This window comes from Takifugu flavidus, chromosome 8, assembly GCF_003711565.1.
Source record: "Takifugu flavidus isolate HTHZ2018 chromosome 8, ASM371156v2, whole genome shotgun sequence".
Taxonomy (NCBI): domain Eukaryota; kingdom Metazoa; phylum Chordata; class Actinopteri; order Tetraodontiformes; family Tetraodontidae; genus Takifugu; species Takifugu flavidus.
The window spans coordinates 15,721,224-15,749,074 of record NC_079527.1 but is presented as its reverse complement, the minus strand read 5'-3'; the positions used below and the strand labels follow the sequence as shown (position 1 = coordinate 15,749,074).

Here is a 27,851-nt window from a genome sequence, read left to right as displayed (position 1 = left end):
AGGAGCTGGAGGAGCTGTGGGAGCTGTGGGAGCTGGAGGAGCTGTAGGAGCTGTAGGAGCTGGAGGAGCTGTAGGAGCTGTGGGAGCTGTAGGAGCTGTAGGAGCTGGAGGAGCTGTAGGAGCTGTGGGAGCTGTAGGAGCTGTAGGAGCTGTGGGAGCTGTAGGAGCTGTAGGAGCTGGAGGAGCTGGAGGAGCTGTGGGAGCTGATGGAGCTGTAGGAGCTGATGGAGCTGTAGGAGCTGTAGGAGCTGTAGGAGCTGGAGGAGTGGAGGAGCTGTGGGAGCTGTGGGAGCTGAGTCGCTGTAGGAGCTGGAGGAGCTGTAGGAGCTGTGGGAGCTGGAGGAGCTGTGGGAGCTGTGGGAGCTGTAGGAGCTGTGGGAGCTGTGGGAGCTGGAGGAGCTGGAGGAGCTGATGGAGCTGATGGAGCTGTAGGAGCTGTGGGAGCTGTGGGAGCTGTGGGAGCTGTGGGAGCTGGAGGAACCGTAGCTGTAGCTGTAGCTGAGATCCTGCTGCATAAAACCGGCACTGAACTCAATCCAGCCCACACAAAGATGCAGCTTTATGGAGCATTATGTCTTAGCAAACTGCTATTAATGCAAAGTCTTTATCTGCTCCCTCCACGGGCACCGGCGTGCACGTGTCTTTATTTAGCCGACAAAAAATAGCCATAAACAAAAAAGTGCAGACTGTCAATATAAACAGTGAGAAAGATTAGAGCTGGGAGCAAATATCATAATAAGAGGCCCTCTAAGATATAGTCGACACCACAAAGCCCTCAGTGGACAGCTGCAGGCTTAGAGAGGAGGGGAGGGGAGGAGATTAGAGGAGGGGAGGAGGAGAGGAGGGGAGGGGGAGGGGAGGGGAGGGGGGAGGAGGGAGAGGAGAGGGAGGAGAGGAGAGGAGAGAGGGGAGGGGAGGGGAGGGGAGGGGAGAAGGAGAGGAGAGGAGAGGAGGAGGGGAGAAGGAGAGGAGGGGAGGAGAGGAGAGGAGGGGAGAGGAGGGGAGGGGGAGGGGAGGGGGAGGGGAGGGAGAGGAGAGGAGAGGAGGAGAGAGAGAGGAGAGGAGAGGAGAGGAGGAGGAGGGGAGGGGAGGGGAGGAGAGGGGAGGGGAGGGAGGGGAGGGGAGGAGAGGAGAGGAGAGGAGGAGGGGAGAGAGGAGAGGAGGGGAGAGGAGAGGAGAGGAGGAGAGAGGAGGGGAGAGGGGAGGAGGGGAGGGGAGGGGAGGGGAGGGGAGGAGGAGAGGAGAGGAGAGGAGAGGAGAGGAGAGGAGAGGAGGGGAGGAGAGGAGAGGAAGAGGAGAGGAGAGGAGAGGGAGGAGAGAGGGGAGAGGAGGGGAGGAGAGGAGAGGAGAGGAGAGGAGAGGAGAGGAGGGGAGGAGAGGAGAGGAGAGGAGAGGAGAGGAGAGGAGAGGAGGGGAGGAGGGGAGGGAGAGGAGAGGAGGAGGGGAGGAGAGGAGAGGGAGAGGAGAGGAGGGGAGGGGGAGGGGAGGAGGAGGGGAGAGGAGAGGGAGGAGAGGAGAGGAGAGGAGAGAGGGGAGAGGAGAGAGGAGGGGAGGAGGAGAGGAGAGGGAGGAGGAGAGGAGGGGAGGAGAGGAGGGAGGAGGAGAGGAGGAGGGGAGGGGAGGAGAGGGGAGGGGGAGGGGAGGGGGAGGGGAGAGGAGAGGAGAGGAGAGGAGAGGAGAGGAGGGGAGGGAGAGGAGGGGAGGAGGAGAGGAGAGGAGAGGAGGGGAGGAGGGGAGGGGAGGGAGGGGAGGGGGAGGGGAGAGGAGAGGAGGAGGAGAGGAGGAGGAGGGGAGAGGAGGAGGAGGGGGGAGAGGAGAGGAGAGGAGAGGAGGAGGAGAGGAGAGGAGGGGAGAGGAGAGGAGAGGAGAGGAGAGGAGAGGAGAGGAGAGGAGGGGAGGAGAGGAGAGGAGAGGAGAGGAGAGGAGAGGAGAGGAGGGGAGAGGGGAGGGGAGAGGAGAGAGGAGGGGAGGAGAGAGGAGGGGAGGAGAGGAGGGGAGGGGAGGGGAGGAGGGGAGGAGGAGGAGGGGAGGAGGAGAGAGGAGGGGAGGAGGGGAGGGGAGGAGGGGAGGGGAGGGGAGGGGAGAGGAGAGGAGGTTCACGGCTGTTCTGCCTGAACACGAAACATCAACCAGACTCTGAAACCACGGTTGACAGAAACCCCGATTTTTATGATTCAGCTGCTTCTTTATTTCGATAAAAACATGTCAGAAAATGGGGAGCGGAGCGTTTAAATCTAGAATTCCTGAGGATTCCTTTTCAAAAACAATCATTGTGTTTTTGCAGATTTGGTTCAGGGGTTTTCGCTTCATAAAAAAAATAATCATAATTTACAGCTTTTTCTGCTCATTTTATCAGAAAAATTACATGAATATTATTAAATTTTGTTTTTAATGTCAAATTACAAACTGGCTCTGATCAATGAACCATCACCGCTCCGAACGAACGAACGGAACAAAATGAAAATGAATTAATTCCTTTTACTTATCAATGATTTCTCATCATTTTAAAGTATTTTTAATTTCAACAATAGTGAGGAAACACTGAAATCTCAAAGATCCAACCAGCACGAATCTGAGCTGGACCCAGATTGTTCTGCTGCCTCTTCAATAAAGGCCAAAAATGCCCGTTCGGAGCAGCGGGAACGTTCCTGCTCCCAATGATCATGTGATCGCCATCATCTTCCTGATGGAGAACCACCAATAAACATCTCTGCGATGCGTTCAAAGCCGCAGGAATCTGCAGCGTCGCCGCCAACGAGAAACATCTGGGTGTGAGATGAGGCCGAAGCTTTTCAAATGAGAGACCTTTAATGATCCACACTGGCGGCTCAATCGGATGTTCAGTTTCTATTCTTATGGAATTTACGTGTTCATGTGTCTTTTCGCCCCCCCCCCACCCCACCCCCCCTTACTGGGGCCCAGATGAGCTTCCTTCACCCTCAAAACAATATTTACATTTTAATAATAATGAAATGAGTTCCTGTTCTCAAACGCTTTGGTGCCTGATAGGCTACATTTGGGTGGTTCTGGTCCTGCCCCCCCCCACGTTAAGGCGAACATGATTAGCTGGTGGCGAATGCGCCGCGGCGGCGTGTGTGATCAGGGTCTCCGGGAGGCTGAATCAAAGGCGGCCTGATTAATGAGCGGCGGCCTCATTGTTCTGTCCGTGTCCACTGTCCCCGTTGTCCCCCCGTGTCCCCCCGTGTCCCCCCGTGTCCCCCCGTGTCCCCCCGTGTCCCCCCGTGTCCCCCCGTGTCCCCCCGTGTCCCCCCGGTGTCCCCCCCTGTCCCTCTGAGGACGACCCGCTCGTGGAGGTTTTCAAACCCACATTTTTCGCCCTCTTTGTCAGCGGCTCCTCTTTTGTCGGCGCTCGGCCTCCCGACGCCGCCAGACAAGATTCTTGGCATTCTGACGGCCCAAATGAAAGAAGGGTTTAAGGATGGTGGCAGGACGCTGCACAGCTGCCCCCAGCTGCCCCCAGCACCCCCAGCTGCCCCCAGCACCCCCAGCTGCCCCCAGCACCCCCAGCACCCCCAGCACCCCCAGCTGCCCCCAGCACCCCCAGCTGCCCCCCAGCACCCCCAGCTGCCCCCCCAAAAAATGTTGCTTTTCTCAGAGAAAAACTGTTGCTCAAACATCCAGAGAATCGATGGTTTCAACATTTCTTTAGAAAATGATGCATTTTATTTCCCACTGAATTTAAATTATTGAGTTTTAATTTGATTTATAAAAAATTTAATCTGAGTAATTTCTAGATTTTAGTTTTGCTGGTTTTGTCCAAATCTGAATGCAGATTATTTAAGATGGTGTGTGTGTGTGTGTGTGGGGGTGTGAGGGGTGGTGTGTGTGTGGGTGTGTGAGGTGCGGGAGTGTGGTGAGTGTGGGGTGTGAGGTGTGTGGGGTGGGAGTGTGTGTGGTGTGAGTGTGTGTGGGAGGAGGGTGTGTTGTGTGAGTGTGTGTGTGTGAGTGGGCTGGGGTGGTGTGAGTGTGTGTGAGTGTGTGTGTGTGTGTGGTGTGTGGGTGAGGTGTGAGTGTGTGAGGTGTGAGTGTGGTGTGGTGTGGGGGTGAGTGTTGTGAGTGTGTGTGTGAGTGTGGTGAGTGTGTGTGTGAGTGTGTTGTTGTGTGTGTTGTGTGTGTGTGAGTGTGTGTGTGTGTCAGTGTGGTGTGTGAGTGTGTGGTGTGTGAGTGTGTGAGTGTGTGTGTGAGTGTGTGTGTGTGTGTGTGTGTGTGTGTGTGTGTGTTGTGTGTGTGTGTGTGTGTGTGTGCTTCACTGCTCTCCTGGTTTCTTTATTGACATTAACTCTCAGTGTTCTCCTGCCTCACTGACCCAGTTTCCTCCAACCATGAGGCCTCCACCTGCAGGTGAGGACACACCAAACACACGTCTCATTCATGTCTGGGGTTCTGCTGGAGGTCCAGGTTCTGTCTCCAGCAGCTTTGATGGAGCAGAACCTCCTCATCCTCCACAGACACCCCCAGAGGATCAGAGGATCAGAGGATCCACCCTGACAGACAGGAACCTCTTCAGGGTGCTGAGCAGAAACCTGTGAGACACCAGCCGGTGTCAGAGACGTGGTCACATGACCATCGGATGAAGGTCCTGGATCGTCAATGTTCTGGATTAGATCGACTCCACCTGAGTACAGCCCCGACAGACTGAATCACCACACACACACACAACACACACGCTCACACTCACACTCACACTCACGCTCACGCTCACACTCACACTCACACTCACGCTCACACTCACACTCACACTCACACACACACACACTCTCACTCTCACGCTACGCTCACACTCACACTCACACACAACACACAAACACACACACACGCACACTCACACACACTCACACTCACAACACACACTCACAACACCACACACACACTCACACTCACAATTCACACTCACACGCACAACTCACACTCACACACACACACACACACACACTCACATTCACACTCACACTCACACTCACACTCACACACACACACACAACACAACACTCACACACACACACTCACACGCACACACACACACACACACAACACACACACACAGAAAATCACACACACACACACATATATATATATATAAAATGTTGCTTTAAACATTATACAGTTTGTGTTGGGGGAATTATGAGGCTGTTGGGGAGTGTAGGAGGTGTTGGGGGGTATTGGGGAGTGTAGGAGGTGTTGGGGGGTGTTGGGGGGTATTGGGGGGTGTTGGGGGGTATTGGGGGGTGTTGGGGAGGTTAATCCCACTTTAATGGAGCCGAGTGCTGCCCAGGATGAGCCTGAGATGATTGTGTTATCTTCAGCCAACATTTGGGTCTCCCTCAATTTCAACTCTGCAGTGATGGAGCAGGAAAGTGTGAGCGCCCCAGGACCCCCCCCCACAAACACACACAACACACACACACGCACACACACACACACACCCACACACACACCACACACACACACACACACACACACACACCGCTCTCAGGATGGGATTTATTCTGGACTCTAGTGGACGTTCCCAGTTAACCCAGAGTCAATAACGGCAGCTGAAAGACGTCAGTCATGTAGCTTTAGTTCATGTGCGGAACATTCCAGTGGGACCAGTACAGGCCGGTGCGGAACATTCCAGTGGGACCAGTACAGGCCGGTGCGGAACATTCCAGTGGGACCAGTACAGGCCGGTGCGGAACATTCCAGTGGGACCAGTACAGGCCGGTGCGGAACATTCCAGTGGGACCAGTACAGGCCGGTGCGGAACATTCCAGTGGGACCAGTACAGGCCGGTGCGGAACATTCCAGTGGGACCAGTACAGGCCGGTGCGGAACATTCCAGTGGGACCAGTACAGTCAACAAATATCCGCCTTTATGCTGGACAAACGTTTATCAGCCTTCATTACTCTGACGATGATTCTCAGCTGTCAGGATCATGAAAACAGCTCAATCATAAATATGAAAGTTCTGTTATTAAAAATGAGCGAGAAGCTGAACAACCGTCAGCTCGGTGCCGCCAAAAACATCCAGCAAATGAAGTCTTTGAGAAGAAAGCAGCAGAAACGTTGAACGTTTGGCCGCCGGCTGAAGCTGCAGCGAAGTGAAGCCGAGAGATGAAAGTGAAAAGAAAGAAAAGGCTCAATTTAATCTGCTCTAAAGCTCCTGAACAGGACGGCGCAGCCAGAGAGGCTGATGGGATAAAGCTGCTCCTACGGCCTCGCAGCTCTTCCAGCCGCCAGCAGCCACCGCAGCAGCACTTCCATTAGCAGCTGTAATGGGCGCAGCTCATTAACCAGTCAAACCAGTCAGATGGTTACTGGGAGGCCCAAATTCAAATAGACACACAGCCAATCAGAGGCAGCGACCCCAAACCATCAGGTCCAGATGATTAAGAAGCAACATCAATGATTTTACACCAAATCCTCTTTGATCCTGATGCTTCCGCTTTTTTCTCTTATTTTCTGAGATAAATGTTTAATTCTTGCCTATAAAGTGTCACTTATAAAATATCCAACTTCAATGGATTTAAGTGTCACCCTCTGTTTAACTGTTCTAATCAGTATTAAATCGATTGATCGGTTCCTTTCAAAACGGAAATATCTTTCAGTGATGTCGGAATACGGATAAGTGTGTCAGAAATCACATTCAATTTTAAAATTATGACATCGTTTTCACATAAATCAACTTTGGGAATATTTAGGCTCCAAACAGAAATGATGTGAAACCAAAATCAACGTGATCACATTCCTGCCTTTGACCCTGAGGCAACCGTGCACGCGGACAGGTTCCTGGCCCCTGAGACGCGGCGACCCCTCATCCGTTCTTTTATCACTAAATCACTCGGTCCACCGTCAGCGCTGCTTCCGGGGGAAGGTTTGAGCGGCGCTGCGGGAGCGCGACGCGCCGCCGCCTCGCCGCCGCCTCGCCGCGCCGCCGCTCCGCCGCCTCGCCGCGCCGCCGCTCCGCCGCCTCGCCGCGCCGCCGCTCCGCCGCCTCGCCGCGCCGCCGCGCCGCGTCATTAATAATGCAGCGGCTCTGGGGAGGCCGGAGCCGTCTCAGAGGCGGAAATACTCCCAGCGACAAAACGACCAATTTGGGTCCAATTTGTAGACAAATCGCGGCGGAGACTGAGTTCAAAGCAGGAGCGGCCCCCGCGGTGCCTAAAGCCCCGGCGCGCGGCGCGGCCTGGTGCCCCCGCATGGCCTACCTTTGTCCCCCAGGATTCCATCGATGCTGTGTTTGGTTTTCTTCTCCCCGTCTTCATCCTTTTTATCACACTCCTCCTCATCGTCCTTTTTTCCAAATCGAGCTCTCAGCACGCGGCTGATCGAACTGACTGCAGGCAAAAAGATGACTTCAGATAATAATAATAATATTATAATATCCAGACAATAATAATAATAATAGTACTAATAATAGTAATAATAATAATAATAATAGTACTAATAATAGTAATAATAGTAATAATAATAGTACTAATAATAACAATAATAATAATAATAACAATAACAATAACAATAATAATAATAATAATAATAATAATAATAATAATAATAATAATAATAATAATAAAGGAGCAGAGGGCGCTTACCGGAGGAGGCCTCACCTGAAGGGACCGTGCTTCTGTCGCACACCCCGTCCTTCAGCAGCTTATCCCGGATCTCCCAGCTGAACATTCCCGGGTTGTCCCGCTTGTACTCCTCGATCCGCTTCTCCACGTCCGGCGTGGCTACCTGCTGCGGGGGGGCCGCGGGGGCAGAGAGGAGTCGGTGAGGGTCGGTGATGCGTTCAAGGCCTTTTAAAATGATTGCTACTAATAAAACATTAGTATTATTATTATTATTGTTGTAATTATTGTTGTTGTTGTTGGTGGTGGTGGTGTTATTAATAATAATATTATTATTGATAATCTTATTGTTGATGTTATTATTATTATTATTATTATTATTGTTGGAGTTATTATTATTATTATTATTATTTGTTGGAGTTATTATTATTATTATTTGTCGGAGTTATTAATAATAATATTATTTGTCGGAGTTATTAATAATAATAATATTGTGGTCGTGGTGTTATTGATAAAATTATTTTTGTTGGCGTTATTAATAAGAACACTGTTTTTGCCGGCGGTGTTATTACGCGCGCTCTTGTGTTATAACCTGCTTAATAACGGTCCCCCTCTCACCCGGGGCTTGCTGCCTCCGATCGCTCCGGGCCGGATGGAGCCCGTCTCCTGGTACCGACAGAGGATCTTGGACACGCAGCCGTGGGAGACGCGCAGCTGGCGGGAGATGACGCAGGGCCGGATCCCGTGGTGGGCCATCTCCACGATCTTGTGGCGGATGTGGTTGGGCAGCGGGCGGCCGTTGATGAACACCCCGCCGAGCTGGTTGACGCGTCCCTGTCCCAGCGGCGTGGACACTGTGGGGACAGGACGTCCGCTTCAGAGCTGCACTTTATTCTGCACAACTGAGCCGCGGCTGGTTGTTCCACCTAAATGAGTATAACGGTGATGCTGAGGACCTGGGCCCTCTTCCTCCCTCCGTGTCCGAAGGTTCGGTCCAAGCAGGACCGACCCAGGACACGGAACCAGAAACCCCGTCGCGGTTCGGTTTTAATTCTTGACCGTAAAAAAAATCAGCAGCGAGCAGAAAACTTTCTGCTCCGTGAGTGTTTCACTCACGTTCAATTTAGAATTGAAATTAAATCAGATGAATTAGATAAATCGGATAAATTAAATGTTTTTTCCAAAAACACACCAATATTTAAATGTTGCGACTGCGGCCCGAGCGTGTGCGTGAGAGGCCCGGAGGACGGGGAGCCTACCTTCCAGAGGGAACCCGGTGCGGGGGTAATTCTGTCCGGGAGCAGGACGCATCATCCGCGGAATGGTTCCTGGCAGAGACGACATGGTACCATTGAGGCGAGGGGAGAGCAGAACCAGGAAGCAGGAGGGTCAGAACCAGGAACCAGGAGGGTCAGAACCAGGAACCAGGAGGGTCAGAACCAGGAACCAGGAGGGCCAGAACCAGGAACCAGCAGGGCCAGACCGGAGGTTCTCGCGTTTGAGGGGAACAAGACTGAGAAGAACGCAGAAGATGCCGCCGCTCATGTGTTGACTGTTTGTTCTGCTTGTGAAGGAGTTTCGTCTATTTAACCGAGCGGAGGAACACTTGAGGCTCGGGGAGCAGCCTGGTCCAGCTGGGGGGGGGGGGGGGGGGGGGCGGGCGCCGATAGGTTCTCTGGGTCCCCCTGGTTCCACTAGGAACAGCTCCGAAGAGTTTAGGCAGCCAATAGGAATGAGGACACACACACACACACACACACACACACACACACACACACACACACACACACACGCAAACACACACACACACACGCAAACACACACACACACACACACAACACACACACACACACACACATCCCCATAAACACACACACGCACACACTCTCTCTCACACACACAGACACACACACACACACACACACACACACACACACACACAACACACACACACACACACATCACACACACACACACATAAATATACACACGCACGCACACACATACGTCACATAAAAATGTTTAAATTAATTTCAAAGCTGCAGCTAAAATCTCGTTTCCACATTTGGGTTCAAACGAGTTTTTCTTGTTCCAACCTGAAACAAACATTAAATAAACTTTCATTTGTGTAATTCCCTGTAAAACTCAACACTGTCATAATTACCACTAATATAATTTATTTAATTTAAGACAGAGCTGAAACATTTTCCGGCTCTCTGGATGATTATTGCAAATCGATCTGGACATTAATTTCCATGATTTTATGGAATAAAACATAAACACTAGAGATGCTCCGTTCTGGACGTATTCAAAGAAACATTTCATATTACGACAGGAAATACATGTTTTTGTTGATGCTAAAAAGACTTTTTGTCCAGGAAACTGTTAAACTGTTTAAAAAAGTGAATGTTTCTTTCATTTTTAATCAAACCTGCTTTGATTCCTTCTGAAGGAAGAAAAGCGCGAACAGCGGCGTCCTGAAGGGGGCGCTGTGCGTCACAATGGCTCTGAGAGTGAAGGATGCTGGGAGATGGAGTTTCCTCCTGAGGACCTGAAATGTGTGAAGTTGAAGAGTGATTTTTGATGGATCATTTTGTTTTAAACTCTGTCGGTGTTGCTCGTAATCACTTGATTTAGGTTTTTAGATTTTTCCAGCTAAATGAAAATAATTCTCTGAAGCTAATTTCATGGTCGCGTTGATTGGAAAGTGTTTGGATTTTAAAGCTAATTTCTGTTCTTTTCAGTCAGAATCTACACTTTTACTTTTGCTGATGTCCTTTATCTGAAACTTTTGTACTTTTAGTGACTATTTTCATGTTCTGCTACTTTAAAGTTCAAATCCAGACAAGTTTTGTTCTTTTCAAATTAGGAACAGTGTTGTTTTGTTCTCGGATCACACGCGATCCTGTTTAGCATGCTAGCAGCCTGGCATCCATCCCATAAACCTGGGATTACCTCCAGATCGGTCCAGACTCCCTCAGATCCTGCAGAACGGGCTCCACCAGGAGGACGCTGAGCAGCTCTGGACCTTCAGGACCTCGTTAGTTCAGCAGATATTTCTGTCCAACACGTCCTCCTCGCCATCATGTGACCAGCTTGTTTGCTGCTAATCGCTTCGATACGTTCGCAGATGCCACAAAGAGAGAGTGTGTGAAGCACATGATGCTCCCAAGGTCACCACACACACTCTCCATTGGTCTCACTTAATCGATCATGGTGGCCGAGCGTGAATGAGCCCTCCCATCACAAAGAGTCTCCTCATGTGGTCTTCCTCATCTGAGGAGCATCTGAGGAGCATCTGAGGAGCATCTTCATCACCTCCGAGGAGTCTTCCTCATCTGAGGAACATCTGAGGAGCATCTTCATCACCTCTGAGGAGTCTTCCTCATCTGAGGAGCATCTGAGGAGCATCTGAGGAACATCTGAGGAGCATCTGAGGAGCATCTGAGGAGCATCTTCATCACCTCCGAGGAGTCTTCCTCATCTGAGGAACATCTGAGGAGCATCTTCATCACTTCTGAGGAGTCTTCCTCATCTGAGGAGCATCTGAGGAGCATCTGAGGAGCATCTGAGGAGCATCTTCATCACCTCTGAGGAGTCTTCCTCATCTGAGGAGCATCTGAGGAGCATCTGAGGAGCATCTGAGGAGCATCTTCATCACCTCCGAGGAGTCTTCCTCATCTGAGGAACATCTGAGGAGCATCTTCATCACCTCTGAGGAGTCTTCCTCATCTGAGGAGCATCTGAGGAACATCTGAGGAGCATCTTCATCACCTCTGAGGAGTCTTCCTCATCTGAGGAGCATCTGAGGAGCATCTTCATCACCTCTGATCTTGTCTACCTGTTAGCATCATTGGAGTTACTGAGACAGGAAAAGAATAAATGACTGGTTCTACTGGGAGATAGTGATGAATTGATTCCACTGCTTCACTCTCTTGTGAAACAGGAAGTTGGGTGATGAATTGCGTGAGAAATCCTGGAGGTTTCACTAAACAAGTGAAACACAAATGTTAGCTTCCACGCTAATCCGATTTCAGATGAAGAGAATATTTCCATACTTTTCCCAACATCCATTCTCAGGGGACGTGTGAGTGTCCTGGCCACTGTGGCAGAAGCTCAGTAATCAGGATTAGAGGGGTCATTTGCTACAGATTCCTGGTCCCGACACCCGTCTGAGCCCAGGAACCTGCGGAGAACCTGCGGAGAACCTGCAGAGAACCTGCGGAGAACCTGCGGAGAACCTGCGGAGAACCTGCGGAGAACCTGCCCACGTCTCCACAGATGTTCCTCCTTTGTTCTGTAAACATGAAAAGACCAACTTTAGAATGAAACATACATGAAACAGAAGGTCCAAAGACTTGAAGGCGGCTCCGGAGACATTTCTGATTTCTTATGGTCAGGATATTTTTGCTGCTCGCCGCCGCGCCGCCGCCGGTCCGAAGCATCGCTAACGTCGTCCTTCACAGGCGATTAGAGGGAGAACAAGCCGGACTCACAAGTCGGGCAGAGCATGAGACCTTCATGAGGCTGAAGGCACCTCCGGCATCAATGTTGCCATTTTGTTGCCCCGGCAACGCAGAGCCACCATGCAAGATGCATTTTGTTTGCGGAGATGAAGTCTGAGGCGTCCATTCATCCAGCGATTCTTCACAGGATAAAACTGGATGTTGTGAGGAGGATGAAGATGATGACGAAGATGAGCGCTTCAGTAACAGCTGCACAACATCTGATGGTCCCGTCTGACACCATCTTCACTTTTATGGATCAAAGATGAATTCCCTTTGTTGTTCAGAGGCTCAGCTGTAAAAAGCTGCTGCTGCCGAGAGGAAAACGACTGGAAACAAACAATGAAACAATTAATATACAATTAATATAAACATAGATTTAAACGTGTGTGAGCTCACACACACACACACACACACACACACACGCACACACACACATTTGAAACGTCTTTTTACCTTATTTTCTGTGGCGCATCGATATTTTTCCTCATGAGAGTTCACGGCAGCAGAACACCAGCTCGGACCCTCTGACCTCCTCCTTTAATCTGAATTCTGATATTTTATTAATTAAACGGCGGCCTCGACTTTATTCGTTCGTTTCACTTCTCACATCACAGAAAATAAATTTGCCCGTTTGTCTCATTTATTAGTATTTGGGCGGAAGGTTGATATTAAGAGCGGCTGAAACCGTTTTCACAGCAACAACAATCCATCATTCTCACCTTTAATGTCCCAACTTTTATATTCTTTTAAATTAAAAGTGGTAAATGAGAATAAACGAGGAGCCAGATGAGTGCTCACAAACATCACTTTTATTTTACGCACACATGCAGCTTATTCCCATTTATTTACACAATCTTGCAGCAGGTGAATAAAGTGCGTCGTGTCTTCAGCGGAGCCTCCGCCCGCCTGCAGCGCCCCCTGTGTCCGGCTGCAGTAACTGCAGGATATCCTTCCTACATGGGCTGGAGGGACGGTGGCGCCACTCACGGTCTAAAGCTTGTTGGATAAAACCACGCGACTCTACATGTTTGAAAAGTGCAAAGCAAAGTTCCACAAAGACACTGAGGTTGTCACCAGGGGGGAGGAAGAGGAGGCTCATCTTCACCAGGAACCTCAGCAGACCCAGCTTGGTTTCTACGCCCCCTGGTGGACACATGTTCAACTACAAGCGTGACTGAGAAGCTGCTCAGGATGTTTTCAGCTTCAGGGCAAAATAAAGAAAGATTTCACTCCTGCTGCTCAATCGTGACGTGAACACGGATGTGTGCACGTGAACACGGATGTGTGCACGTCGCGCTCTGATGAAAGCTTCAGCAGCCTCTTCTCTTCTACCATGAAGGGAGTAAATGACGTGGCCGCTCACATACATGAACACAAACACGTGTCAGCCGTGTGCCGCTGCTACAGTCAATGATGAGGAGAGACGTGCACGCACCCACGCACCCCCCTCTGGGACCACACCTTCCTGCTCCTGTAGGTGGCGCTCTCTCTCAGACGGCGTTCACTTGCTGGGCTGAAGGTACTGTTGAGTGAACATGTTCAGCTCACTGTCCAGCCAGCCGGCCTTGTTCCTGACAACACACACACACACACACACACACACTTCAAACACGGGCTGAGCGCTGCCCTGGGGGGGCGTGTGTGTGTGTGTGGGCGCGTGTGTGTGTGTGTGGGCGCGTGTGTGTGTGGGCGCGTGTGGGTGTGGCGCGTGTGTGTGTGTGGGCGCGCGTGTGTGTGTTGTGGGCGCGTGTGTGTGTGTGTGTGGCGCGTGTGTGTGGTGTGGGCGCGTGTGTGTGTGTGGGCGCGCGTGTGTGTGTGTGGGCGCGGTGTGTGTGTGTGGGCGGTGTGTGTGTGTGTGTGCGCGTGTGTGTGTGGCGCGTGTGTGTGGTGTGTGTGGGCGTGTGTGTGTGTGGGAGAGTGTGTGTGTGTGTGTGGGAGCGTGTGTGTGTGGGCGCGTGTGTGTGGTGTGTGTGTGGGCGTGTGTGTGTGGGCGTGTGTGTGTGTGTGTGTGTGTGTGTGTGGGCGCGCGTGTGTGTGGTGTGTGTGTGGGCGAGTGTGTGTGTGTGTGTGGTGTGTGGTGTGTGTGGGCGTTACCGCAGCAGCTTGGCTTTGCTCTGCAGGTTCTCCAGCAGCTCGATCTTCTTGTTCATGTCCGTGATCTCGTCCTCCAGGTTCTGCCGGGTGACGTCCACCTGCTGGCACAGCTGAGCGAACATTCCCGCCAACTCCCTGATGAGCACAAACGGGAGAAGCTCAACGGGTTCCATCCTGGGAACGTTCCTCCCAGCTGGTGAGCAGCTCACTTACTGCTGGACCTGGTGGCTGCAGTTGGAGCCGGTGTAGCTGACGATGAGCTGCAGCTTCTCACTGGCGTAGTCCACGAACTGCCTCTTGAAGGCCCTCTCCTTGGCCCTGGTGGTCCAGGTGAGCCGCTCGTACACGTACAGGAGCCCGTAGAGGCCAAAAGACAGAGCGATCAGACGCCAGCCCACCGCCTTCCAGATCTGCACACAGCAAACATCTCAAGACTGGAGCAGGGCTCCTGGTCCTGGTCCTGGACCTGGACCAGAGTCCTTCACTGAATAAAGCTGCCATCCCTCATCATCCCTCATCATCCCTCATCATCCCTCCATCATCCAGAAAAGAGTGAGGATATGAGTTAGTGTGAGTGCATGTGTGCGTGTGTGTGTGTGTGTGTGCATGTGTGTGCATGTGTGTGCGTGCGTGTGTGTGTGTGTGTGTGTGTGTGTGTGCATGCATGTGTGTGTGCGTGTGCGCTCACCACGCCTCCAACCACGAGGACTCCCATGGAGGTACGGGATGTGAGCGAGGCCAGACCGGTCACCATGGAGACCATGAGCTCCTCCTGGGTGACGGAGCTCTGTGGGAATGGAGGCATGCTGGTGCTGACGGGGGTCAGGGCCAGGGACCGGGGCACCTGCGGGGGGGCACAGCTCCAGTGTCAGACAGGAAATGACCTCATCACACAGACCCGCTGACGCACCCACACACCAAGATCTCACCTGGTCGCTGTAGCCCATGAGAGCTCGGCGAGTGTTCTTGGGCCCCAGGAAGCGGTTGACCAGCATGGTCCAGCCCAGGGAGAAGTGGAAGCCGATGTCCTCCTGGAAGTCGCTGCACAGCTTGTCGCAGGCCAGGTCGTAGCTGAGGCTGAAGCACTGCCGAGGGACCAGCTTGTCCACCTGCTCGCGCACTGGATGTGGCAGCAGAGGCTTCAGACCCTCTAAAGATGGAGCCAAACAACAGGAACCCTGTCAGGAACACTGAGCTCCTCGCTAACGTCCATACCCACCTGCAGAGTCTGGGTTTGGATCAGGACCTTCATGTGGACAGAGAGGAGCCGGGCGAGTCTTACCGATCATGTCGCTTTGTGTGGCCTGCAGAGAACTGGTGATGGAGGTGGAGCACCGCTCCGACATGTTCTTGCCCAGCCCCTCCTCCACGTGCCGGTGGAGCTCCTAAAAGGAGGAACCATGGTGGTAGAAGGCTGGTCAGGGGGTCATTTCTGACAGCTGACCCACAGTAACTGGCTAACTTCTGCATACGCTCAGTGATGAAGAACTGTCATGTGGGTTTGATGTTCTAGTGCAGAACCCAACAGGCAGTCCAGACGGTTGTTGGAGGAGGCCCTGGGACACTGAGGAGCCTTGCTAATAATACCTGTTAATCCTCCGGTCAGCTGTGGCTCCAGCTACTGACCTGCTGGGTTTGGAGCTCAGGCTGTTCTGAGCTTTGCCACAGGTGCTAATCCAGGGAGGGTTTCTGGCTGTGCTCCATATCAGAGGCTCCAAAGTTCAACAAGAACGTGACGGCCCAACAGTTCTTACACAACACAGGATAAAGGTGGAGCTCTGTCCTGTACTTTGGTCCTGCTGTGTGTCCAACACTGGCTCCAGTCTGAACTGAGGACCTGGCTCCAGAAGACCTGGAGGCCTCCAGGCTGAGCCGCTATGTGTGATGAGGACACCAAGAACCCTGGAGACGAGGGCAAACTTACGTTCTTGTAGACTTTGAGCACCACAGATGATGGGTGAAATTCCATGTGGAAGTCATCCACCAGCACATTGAGCTTCCTGATCTCCTCGGCCATGGCGTTGGACACCTGAGCAGCCAAGCAGAGTGGTCGTTAGCTCATCTGGGAAAAGCTCGTCTGTGGCCCCTGAAGCTCAGGTTCACCTCTTTCTCCACTTCCTCTGTGATCTTCCTGATCTTGGCCTTGCACTCCACCGTCAACAGGTCCAACTGCTTGTCTATGAACTCCAGGCGGTCCTGGCGCTCCTCCTTGGTCTCGTGACAGTAGAGTCTGGAAAACCAGAGTTCAGAGGAGGCTCAGCGCCCCTCTGCTCGCCCGTCCTGCCCTCTACTCGCCCGTCCTGCCCCTCTACTCGCCCGTCCTGCCCTCTGCTCGCCCGTCCTGCCCTCTGCTCTCCCGTCCTGCCCCTCTACTCGCCCGTCCTGCCCTCTGCTCGCCCGTCCTGCCCTCTCCTCGCCCGTCCTGCCCTCTACTCGCCCGTCCTGCCCTCTACGCGCCCGTCCTGCCCTCTACTCGCCCGTCCTGCCCTCTGCTCGCCCGTCCTGCCCTCTGCTCGCCCGTCCTGCCCTCTGCTCGCCCGTCCTGCCCTCTGCTCGCCCGTCCTGCCCTCTGCTCGCCCGTCCTGCCCTCTGCTCGCCCGTCCTGCCCTCTGCTCTCCCGTCCTTCCCCTCTACTCGCCCGTCCTGCCCTCTACTCGCCCGTCCTGCCCTCTGCTCGCCCGTCCTGCCCTCTGCTCGCCCCGTACTGCCCTCCCCTCTGCTCGCCCGTCCTGCCCTCTGCTCGCCCGTCCTGCCCTCTGCTCGCCCGTCCTGCCCTCTACGCGCCCGTCCGCCCTCTACGCGCCCGTCCTGCCCTCTACTCGCCGTCCTGCCCCTCTACTCGCCCGTCCTGCCCCTCTACTCGCCCGTCCTGCCCTCTACGCGCCCGTCTTGCCCTCTCACCTCTGCTCCTGTGCTGCGATGTGGACCGAGTCCATGATGTGGCGCAGGGTTTCAGAGATCTGCTTGGCTCTCACGGTGTGCTGCTCAAACTTGGTCTTCACGGCCGACTGAGAGATGCATTCCTGCAAGCAGCAGCTCCGTGAGTCCGCTGGCCCGGCCCGACCCGACCCAGCCCGGCCCACAGGGTGACATTTTCTTACCTCAAACCGTCTCTCAAAGTTCTGGAATTCAAACATTCTGGCTTGAAAGCCTTCAGCCAGAGCTCCACCTGAAAGCAGACGGCAGGACAGGTGATGCTCCTCCTCTGTGGAACCTTCTGAGCCCGGCATGGTTCTGGCATGCTCACCTCCTTCAGGCATTCCCTGAGCTTTCTGCACAGGCCTGAAGAAGAACTTCTTGGCAGAAACGAAAAAAATGCGATCGCCAGCCTGAGCCCGGTCCACCACGCCCAGCTCGTCCACCAGGAAGTTGGAGCATCGGTCCATGTGCTGCCGACGGACCTGACACAGCAACCACAGCCCGTTCGCAGACGTTGGGTCAAAGGTTCCGAGGTCAAAGGTGCTGCACACTCACCTCCTCCATGTACTCGGGCTCTGAGGCCGAGGCGTCCCAGCGGTTGTTGAGGATGAAGATGTTGGGGCTGGAGAGCCGCTCGTTGACCTTGTGGAAAAAGGACTTTTCCTGGACAGACAGGGTGCGACAGTCAAACCTTTCCCCCAGCGCACGAGCGCAGCCGGGCTGCCGGGCTCACCGTCTGCATCAGCGTGGACTCCGAGTTGGCCACCAGAACAAAGACATCAGCATCCAGGCAGAAGTTGTCGATCCAGCTGTCCAGTTCTGTGGTGACGTCGATTCCTGGGCTGCAGGAGGAAACACACACGCTGGTGACACCAGGAAACAAACGGGGCATTTGTTGATTTGGATCGCGGCTCGGACCTGTCCACCAGAACCAGATCATCCCTGAGCAGGGCACACTTGGCTTTAGGCCACATGACACAGACCAGACTGCCGGCGTCCAGGTCCTCGTCCTGATGGAGAGCATGAGCCAGCTGGTTGACGGTCTGCAAACACACACACACACACACACACACAACAGGAGTCTGAGTGGAGGATGGAGGACCCGTCCCCGTCCCCGTCCCCTTAGGTCCATCTTCTCTGGGAGCCCAGAGGAGCCGGGCTGAACCGTGAGCTACAGAAGCATGTGACCAACACCTTGATGCTCTTCCTCTCCTCGGAGCCTTCTGTGAGGATGAAGGCCTCGTTGCCGTCAGTGCCCTCCACCCTCAGGAAGCAGTTGGTAGTGTGTCCGATCCCGGACGGCAGAACCTTGTCACACAGCATCGCGTTGATCACCGAGCTCTTCCCATTGCTCGTCCTACAGAACAAATGTGGGACCGTCTCAGAACATTTGAGCACAAGTCCTCCCCACAATGAGGACACTGAGGACAGAGACAGCAGGAAGTCAATGGAATTGACGGTCGTACCTCCCAAAGAAGACCACCTTCATATGCCTGCGGGCCAGAACCTCTCCGATCCCAGCAACCTTGGCCAGGTAGCCACAGACCTCCTGAACCTGCTCCTCTGTGGTGACCGGGTCCAGCTCGTCATTCTTGTGAGTATCTGGTATGTAAAGATCCTTTCTGAGTGTCTGAAGCTTTTGGAACAGATCTTCATGGCCTGGTGAGATGTTCTCTTATTAATGGAACTGAGAAACGTCACCTTCCAGGAAGGAGGCGCTCTCCTTGATGTAGCCGCTCAGCTGTTCAAAGATCCCGTTGATTTTCTTCTTTGCAGTGACGAAATGCTTGAGTGGCGACGCGTTCACCTCCGCCATCAGTCTCTTATCCTTCTTTCCGTGGAGTGCGTTGGTATTGGGTCGAGAGAACACCAGAGACATGGCACTGGGCAGAGGAATGAGACGCTCCAATAAAGTGATCACCCTCTTAAAGGTGAAGTTAGGGCACAAAGTGTTGACGGTAACTGACAGCGGTCAAATTTATGGTCAGTTTTCACTCAGCAAACCCAAAAACCTTTTGACATTCTGAGTATTCTTGGATCTTGGTGCCTCGAATGTCACCCAAATGTGTCCCAGCTTTTTTCACAGCAACTGTAAAAGTTAACATTTCATTTTATTAAGTTGCTTCTGTCCAGCAGACGTGTGTGTGTGTGTGTATTTTCTGCTATTAGAGTGCATAATCATCTTATTCTAAAACATCTTCCAGCTTAATTTAGTGCTGTTTTATTGTAACGACATGAAATGCTCTAAAATGCTGAATGCGAGCTGGGGGACACTGAGCCAACAAACGAGCCTCTTTTCAAGTCGTGTGGACAGAAAAGCTCATCAAACATGCTAAATTTTCCTCACAAGGATGAGACAAAAGCTGGGTTTTATTTAAGTTACTCACCGTGAATGGGGGTCTTTCCTCACAAATGATCCTTTTGCATCTTGATCGGGTGTAGAAATACCTGAACCGACTGATCCAACCTTGCTATGCTGCTAACTATGCTAAGCTAAGGGGGCGTCACGGAGTTCAAGCGATGGCGAATGTCATTAAATTTGATTTCAGCCGTAATTCCGATCGCATAGACTCGGTCAGAATCACAAACGACGTCCAAAATCTATTATTGACCTTGGATTTAATAGTCCAAGTTTGGACGGACCGACTCTGGGCTGGAAAGGACCCGCTCGCGTCGACAGCTCCGACCTTACCAGGCAGGCAAGTATCGCGATAACATCGCGCAGTGCACCGGCGTAAATCCTCCGTCAGGAAACAGCAGTATCCAACACAAAAAGCGACCCCTCTTCTTCTTCTTCTGTTTTTGTGGCGTCACCAACCGCTCGCGGGTGCAGTACCGCCACCTCCTGGACTGGAGGACCCTCGGGCCTAAATCTGACCACGAGGCCCCGTTACTTCTAAAAATCGCCCTAAATACAACATCCTCTGAATTTCTCCCCGATAACTCTGTAAAAATGGTATCTTGTTTCTTTTGAGCATTTGTTGGGACAGTGGAGGACATGTTCCCCACCGTCCACGCCTTCCTAACGGTGACGGTTACTATAAGTTACTTCTGATCTCTTTAATTCTTCTCTGGTTTCTAAATAATAATTCAACCTTTCTTTAATCGTGTCTCCAGAGAATTGTCTTCAGATGTTGGAGCTTTTGGGCTCTGGCAGACTTGGCTCTTCTACTTTAAACACTACGTTTAAACTGCAGAAGTGATTTCATCTTTTCCTGGAGTGGTTTTTCCAGCTTTCCTCAACACATTGTTTATAGTTTTGATTATGATTATAGTTAATTACTCTCTTAATTACTCCTGACCTCCAACGCCACCATCTGTGGACGCCTCACACCTCGGCTGATTATGGTATGTATGGGCTGCTGCTGACCCGCCTGCATTCTATCCCAGAATAACCATCTTCAGAAATGCTGCTGCCTCCACAAACGTTTTGATCGCTCCTCTTCTGGTCTGACATGTGGAACCACACCCTCTATGGTTCCGGCCCCGCGTCTCCGTCCAGGTGCTCCCCCCACCTGTGCTGCAGCGATGTGGTCGTACCTTTGTGACACCCCCAGAGGTGCGACGCCACGTTTGGGTTTGTGGACACGTCCAGTCATCGGGGGGGGGGGGGAGCATCCCGCGGCCGTTAACCTCGCCGTCCTGATGCCTGGACGTGTCCCAGGACAAAGCAGCTTGGACACAGTGGAAAACTAAATCATTTATTTTGTATTATCTTTTACCCAGACAATCAGAAAAATGACAATTCTTCCTCTAATCTATGAAGTGATGATACAAACACAAAAACTCCTCTAAGAGAAAGGGGGGGAAAGCTGCAGCTGTAGTGGTTCTGAGCCGACCCAGATGCAGACAAACGTCAGTACTGACCCACTGTAGTGACCAAATAAGCCCAGATTTCTGCTCGTCACCTTGTGTCTCTGCATTCAGTCTGGAATGACTCCACGTGAAGTTTAACCTTCAGCTGCAGCTGTTGTGGTGAAGAGGCCAATAATAGAGCAGCGTCAGCTAGCAAAGGCTCCGGAACCGGAACCAGAACCGGTCCAACGTGTCAGCACTTCCTGGGCTATTCCCATTGAAGGATGTGTAAATGGAGAGCGGAGGAGACTGAACCGACGTCCCATTCCAGACCGAAGAGGCAGAGCCGATATGTACACGCGGGATTCTGTTCTGAGCTTACAGTAAAAAACTACGGGACTACAAAGTACATGTGCTTCTTCTGACAAAAATAAAACTCTACACAGACATTTCTGCAGTTAGATCGACAGTCTCCTGTCTCTTCTGAGGTAGTAAGTAAGTAAAAACACCATTAAAGGCAAGAATAAAGAACAATACACCACTGAGATATGTGTGTACCTGGTCCTTCAAAGTTGAACTCAACAGTGGTAAAAACTGCCTAATTACACGTTAAAACTATGTCTAATTATTTCTCTTTTGCAGAAAGATATATGTCAAAGTAGAGGTAGAAAGTTTGAATTATAATGCCAATATCTGATGCTAAATAAAGAGTTTAGATTCATAAAAAAAATCTACTTTTATACTTTCAAACTAATGGCACAAATAGGAGCCAAAAATAACTACAAGTAAATAGAAATGAAAGAAAAAGCCACGATTCTACGTGGTTGGAGGAACAGATCAAATGTGGTTAAGTGCTTCAACCCTGTCGAGAGGTCAGACACTCTTCAGAGGCTCGGCAGTAGCATTTAAGACATTGGTGCAACACTCTGGAGCTCGGATCCAGCATCAGACGGTGGCGTGAGGCAGAAGCGGTCGCCCCCGACCAGCCAGCTGTCGTCCTTCAGTCCCCACAGACGCGTCCACGTGTCCTTCGTCTGTCCACTGCAGCGGAGGCCTCTGTCAAACATTATTACTCCCCAGCTCTACGTTTCCTGAGATGCTTACAGCAGAGAGGAGGCCAGAGTGTGTGTGTGTGTGTGTGTGTGTGTGTGTGTGTGAGGGGGGGGGTGGAACCTGTTGTGTCACCCGGCGCCACATCGTCTCAGGACCGGCGGCAGCGCAGCGTCTCGTGTCCTCAAGTGCTCTGGAAAGGTTGGAATTATGAAGCTTCCTGTTGTTGCTAAGGTCAGGAAGAGCAGAAACAGAGAGGTCCTGGTGGATCAGGGGGATCTGGTGGACCAGGTGGATCTGGTGGACCGGGGGGATCAGGGGGATCAGGGGGACCGGGGGGATCAGGTGGACCAGGTGGATCCGGTGGACCAGGGGGATCTGTGGACCGGGGGGATCTGGTGCCAGGTGGACCGGGGGGATCAGGTGACTGGGGGGATCTGGTGGACTGGGGGGATCTGGTGGACCGGGGGATCAGGGGGATCTGGTTTATCAGGTGGACAGGGGAATCTGGTGGACCAGGGGGATCTGGTGGACCGGGGGGATCTGGTGGACCGGGGGGATCAGGTTTATCAGGTGGACCAGGGGGATCTGGTGGACCAGGGGGATCTGGTGGATCTGGTGGACCGGGGGGATCTGGTGAACCAGGTGGACCAGGGGGATCTGGTGGATCAGGGGGATCTGGTGGACCAGGTGGTGGAACGGGGGGGATCAGTGGACCAGGTGGACCGGGGGGATCAGGTGGACTGGGGGGATCTGGTGGACTGGGGGGATCTGGTGGACCGGGGGGATCAGGGGGATCTGGTTTATCAGGTGGACCAGGGAATCTGGTGGACCAGGGGGATCTGGTGGACCGGGGGGATCTGGTGGGGACCGGGGGGATCAGGTTTATCAGGTGGACCAGGGGGATCTGGTGGACCAGGGGGATCTGGTGGATCTGGTAGCAACGCTCACCATACCGCAAAGTGCTTTATGTGTTCCTTATAGTGAGGACAGAAAAGGTTCTGGTTCTGGTTCTCTCAGCTTATCTGGGGACTTCCTCAGAGCTTCAGGTGCTTCATGTTGCAGGTGTTGGATGGAGGCTCCTCCTGAAGACCATCCCATCATCACCAAGCCTGAAGTAAAGCTTCCGTCTGGACACCTGAGCAGCTCTGAGGTCAGTAGCCTGGCGGGGGGGGGGGGGGAAGAGCTGGTTCCACTGGCGACACATGATCCAGTGGAACATGAAGTCCCATCACGCCTGAACGGTTTAAAATCCTAATTAAAATAAAACCTAAGTGCCTTTTCAACTATTAATGCTAATAAAAGAGGAAAAACAACCTGCTGGCTGGAAACTGCAGCTCAAATCAGGAACTCTAAAATCTCTAAAAGCTGCTGAAACTGAGAACTTTGCTAAACTTCACTGATGTTCCCGGGGGGGGGGGGGCCAGCTTCGCCGCCGCCGCCCTCGACAGACGCCGCGGCCTCCTCACGGCCGCCGTCGGTGCTCATCGTATGGAGACCGAGTCAGTTTCAGGTTAATGCACGCGTGATGCGTTCAAAGACTCCTGTAACAGTCAACACCAAACTCCTGGGGGGGGGGGGGGGGGGCTCAAGTGCATGGACTGAAGAGGATTTCTCCATTTTGGTTGCAATGACATCTGCATTTGCTCAAAAGGGTCACGCTTGCTAATTAAATAATGAGGTAATACTGATGAGGTGATGTGTTGTGTTCATAGAAAATAACTAGCATTAGCATCGTTAGCACTGGAGCTACGCGCGGGAGTGAGAAGAAGAAGAGCCGCATCTCTTCATCACTGCTGAAAGGCCTGGTAGTAGTGAGGTAGAGCGCTGGAGCTGCTCATCGCAGGGCTGTTGTACGACTGAGGTAGCTGGCTGTGGTTGTGGCCCCCGGGGCCCTGGGCCACATGAGCCTGGGGGGGCTGGAAGAAAGGGAAGGGCCCTGGAGGCTGGGACGACAGCCCGGTGGAGGGGGATGGAGATGAACTGCTGGTGGTCGCAGGGGGGTAGCTCATCACCAACCCACCCATCCCCATGTGGGGGCTGTAGGGGGGCAGGCTGAAGGGCAAGAATCCCAGCAGGGGCCCCAGGTCCATGTTGGTGGTGCAGGACAGCTCAGCGGAGGCGATCGCAGGACTCCGGACAGCAGGTGGGGGTCGCCGCTGCCCCCCCCCCTTCACCCAGCACTTCACGCTGGGGGGAGGCAGAGGACGAGGCAGAGGAGTTGGCCGCACTCAGGTGAGGTGGGGGGGCGCTCTGCAGGTCCAGCAGGAAACTGTCCACTTCAGCACGTGGGTATGAGGTAGATCCATGCTGGTACCGGCTCACGTTGCTGTAGGGCTGCGGCGCGGCGGCTGCTGCGGCGTCCCGGGGGGCTGCAGGTGGTGGTGGTGGGACTGGGGGGTCATGTGGCGCCCCACGCTCATGCTGGGGGGCAGGGAGCCCTGCATGAGGCCGTGAGGGGGGCCCAGTCCAGGGACCGGGTTGGCCATGGGGTAGGAGTTGTACATGTCCCTGGAGTAGGTGTCCATCGTGTCCTTGGGGACCGCGCTAATGTCCGCGTTAACGGGACTAGGCTCCTCCTTCACTGGGCACTGGGGGGCGGGGGCAGGGGCGGCGGCAGCCATGGGCGTGCAGGGGGGCATCAGCCCCGCCTCCTGGGCGTGGCTCTTCTTCAGGTGACGGGTCAGGTGATCCCTGCGGCCGAAGCGCTGCGCGCAGCGCGGGCACAGGAAGTCGCGGCGGCCCGTGTGCACGACGGCGTGGCGCCTCACGTCCTTGCGAGTATAAAAACGGCGGTCGCACCTCTCACACGAGTACTTGCGCTCTCTCACGGGCACGGCGGCGTTGGCGCCCACCTCGGACGGCGGCGGTCGGTCGATGTGGCTGCCGAGGTGCTCCAGCAGCGATGGCGCCCCCTCTGGACAGGGCACGGCGGCGCCGCCCCCGTGGGCCGCCACCACGTGGCGCCTGTAGCCCAGCTGGGTGTTGTACTGCTTCCCACACTCCTGGCAGTGGAAGAGCTGGCGGCTGGGGGGGGGGCCGTCCTGCAGCTGGCTCTTCAGATGGTCCTGCTGGTGGAACATGGCGGGACAGACGGAACAGCGGCGGCTCTACCGCCACACGGGGACACGGGCCAAGAGCCTGAGCAGACACAGACAAGACTCATGAGGATCCTCCAGACCATCAGAACACCCGGGGCTCGTTAGCGTGCTCCAAGGACGTCCAAGTGCTGCTCGTTGACGGTGTGGCGGGCTTTTGTGGCGATGACTGGCGGCCTGTGCTGCCCGACTGAGGCAGCCTGTGTCCAGCTCTGGGTCCGGGCGACAGCAGCTGCCATAGCAACCCCGAAAGGGCTGCGGAGACGAGGAGCTTGGGAAGCTCTGACTGGATCTGTGTGTCCCTGAGAAGAGCTCTGTGTGGGCTCGGGTCGGCGTTAGTATTCAGCAGTCACAGAGGAAGCGGGTCAGAACCTCCGCAGACCTGCAGGACAGAAACACAGTCAGCCAGGAAGGTCCGAACGGACCCGGGGCTTCGTCCAGGTCTTCTGAAGCCAGGAGGAAGAAACGAGAGGAAAACACAGCTGGAGCTCATCTGCTGACAGTTGTTAACGTTTATTATAACGATTATTATAACGATTATGATAACGTTTATTATAACGATTATTATAACGTTTATTATAACGTTTATTATAACGATTATGATAACGTTTATTATAACGATTATGATAACGTTTATTATAACGATTATTATAACGTTTATTATAACGTTTATTATAACGATTATTATAACGATTATTATAACGATTATTATAACGTTTATTATAACGATTATTTATTTATCGGGAAGTCTTGGTCATGTAAAGCAGCTGGAGCTGATCTGGGTCAGACCGGGTCTGATGGAGGACCAGACCGGGTCAGACTGGGTCTGATGGGGGACCAGACCGGGTCTGACTGGGTCTGATGGAGGACCAGACCCAGGTCAGACCAAATCTGATGGAGGTCCAGACCCAGGTCAGACCGGGTCTGGTGGAGGACCAGACCGGGTCAGACTGGGTCTGATGGAGGACCAGACCGGGTCAGACTGAGTCTGATGGAGGACCAGACCGGGTCAGACCAGGTCTGATGGAGGTCCAGACCCAGGTCAGACCGGGTCTGGTGGGGGACCAGACATTTGTCTAGGTTCTACAGTTCCTGTAGGAATGAATCCTTGATGCAGCTTCATTTTCATTCAGGGGGGGTTCGTGAATTAGGCGGCTCCGACGGAGAAGCGGAGCCCAGGCTGCTGCGGGGCCCGGGGCCGGGGGCCGGGCCCGGGGCTGCAGTGCCATCTTGTGGGTCCTCAACATGGAGCCCAGTTTAGAAGTGGACGGTTTCGGACACTTTGGGTCACTTCAGGGGTCGCATCTAAAGCCGGGCAGTAACGCGCAGCCTGGGCGCCTCCGGGCGGACTGTAGCCGCCCTGGGGGGCTGCGGCAGCGGGACGGGGGTCGCGTCCACACCGGGGCTAAGTTTCTCTGCTAGCCGAGCGGAGCGCACAAAAGTCGGCGGCGGAGGCGAAGCTGGCCGTGTTGCTGGGCCGGTTGCGGTGGTGCTGCCCCGCTTTCCGACCGCACGACGGCGTGAACGGAGGCTGCAGCGAGTGTGCGTGAACTTTGCGGGTCTGTGCGCCGCCTTAAAAGCGCAAAAAACAAAAGATGTGGCTCCGCGGAGTTGGACCGGAGTTGCGGCTAACTCCGCAAATGTTCCCCAACTGGCTCAAACTCCGGCCCGGCCTCACCCACACCGAACACACGCTACTCACCGAGTGGGCCTCGCACCAAGTCCCCGTCCAGCCTCGGTTCCGGGTCCAGATGGACATTTTTGGAAGAGTTGAGCGGTGTTTGTCTCAGTCCGGGCCTGGACTGGTGGCGCCGCGCTGGGAGCCATGCATTCTGGGAGAGTGACGTCACCGCCAGTGGAAGCTCCCAAAAACCAGTTGACTTTCAGCCGCCTGGACTGGCCCGAGTGTTCGGGTCCGGTTCCGCCCAGAGGTCACCCGTCTTTGAATAAATGTTCATTTCTAAAGCCTGGCCAGAACCTTCAAAGCTGACTTAGTTCTAACCAGAACCAGTAGAGAACCAGTAGTAGAACCAGTGGGAGAACCTGTAGTAGAACCAGTAGTAGAACCTGTAGTAGAACCAGTAATAGAACCTGTAGTAGAACCAGTGGGAGAACCTGTAGTAGAACCAGTGGGGGAACCAGTAGTAGAACCAGTAGGATAACCTGTAGTAGAACCTGTAGTAGAACCTGTAGTAGAACCAGTGGGAGAACCAGTGGGAGAACCAGTAGGAGAACCTGTAGTAGAACAAGTAGGAGAACCTGTAGTAGAACCAGTGGGAGAACCTGTAAGAGAACCTGTAGTAGAACCAGTAGTAGAACCAGTAGTAGAACCAGTGGAAGAACCTGTAGTAGAACCTGTAGTAGAACCAGTGGGAGAACCTGTAGTAGAACCAGCAGGAGAACCTGTAGTAGAACCTATAGTAGAACCAGCAGGAGAACCTATAGTAGAACCAGTGGGTGAACCAGTAGTAGAACCAGCAGGAGAACCAGTAGGAGAACCTGTAGTAGAACCAGCAGGAGAACCCGTGGCTACGTGGGTTCTGGCTCGCTGTCCTCAGCAGGACCGGCTGCGTGAGCAGACACACCTGAGGTGTCTTTGGACCTGGATGGAACCCAAAGAGAAAAGCCCCTGGAGCCGAGGAGCAGAACCCAGAACCTTCAGCAGCGTCTCGCCGACGCCTCTGCAGGTTCTCTAGTAGAACGTCTGAGCCGGACGGGCTCGAAAAGCCCCGTCACACCTGGTTTGTATCGGTGACTCGCGCACAGGTGAGAAACCCAGGTGATCCAGGCGGGAGGGACGTGATCCCTCAGGCGCGTGT

The 27,851-nt window shown here is 53.5% G+C and overlaps 2 protein-coding genes and 1 pseudogene across 7 annotated transcripts in view; all 3 read right to left on the bottom strand.

Annotated features, from left to right (window-relative positions):
• Window positions 1–9,197, bottom strand: part of LOC130530330 (paired box protein Pax-7-like) — a 27,934-nt gene extending 18,737 nt beyond the window's left edge. The window contains exons 1-4 of one of the 5 annotated variants that reach the window (XM_057041394.1): window positions 8,828–9,197; window positions 8,187–8,422; window positions 7,593–7,734; window positions 7,209–7,337 (exon numbers count right to left, since the gene is read on the bottom strand). In XM_057041394.1, coding sequence (XP_056897374.1) covers window positions 7,209–7,337; window positions 7,593–7,734; window positions 8,187–8,422; window positions 8,828–8,912 — 592 coding nt within the window. In that variant the 5' untranslated portion in view covers window positions 8,913–9,197. Of the gene's footprint in view, window positions 1–7,208; window positions 7,338–7,592; window positions 7,738–8,186; window positions 8,495–8,827 lie in introns of all 5 variants that reach the window. The other 4 variants (XM_057041396.1, XM_057041393.1, XM_057041395.1 and 1 more) reach the window with 4 other exon arrangements.
• A 3,666-nt stretch (window positions 9,198–12,863) lies between these two features.
• mfn2 (mitofusin 2) lies at window positions 12,864–19,827 on the bottom strand. 2 transcript variants are annotated; one of them, XM_057039657.1, is made up of 18 exons: window positions 19,477–19,827; window positions 18,791–18,972; window positions 18,556–18,691; window positions 18,284–18,446; window positions 18,008–18,132; window positions 17,823–17,931; window positions 17,645–17,752; window positions 17,418–17,571; window positions 17,272–17,339; window positions 17,072–17,193; window positions 16,274–16,400; window positions 16,095–16,199; window positions 15,453–15,555; window positions 15,100–15,320; window positions 14,859–15,014; window positions 14,384–14,580; window positions 14,171–14,305; window positions 12,864–13,647 (listed from the first exon to the last, which is right to left on the bottom strand). In XM_057039657.1, exons 2-18 carry the CDS (start codon window positions 18,966–18,968, stop codon window positions 13,578–13,580), a joined length of 2,277 nt encoding a protein of 758 aa, XP_056895637.1. In that variant the 5' UTR covers window positions 18,969–18,972; window positions 19,477–19,827; the 3' UTR covers window positions 12,864–13,577. The 2 variants fall into 2 exon arrangements, with proteins under 2 accessions (XP_056895637.1, XP_056895636.1); XM_057039656.1 differs by having other exon boundaries at window positions 17,272–17,571.
• Window positions 19,828–20,776: 949 nt separating this feature from the next.
• LOC130529443 (zinc finger protein PLAGL2-like) lies at window positions 20,777–27,065 on the bottom strand (annotated as a pseudogene).
• Window positions 27,066–27,851: the final 786 nt, after the last annotated feature.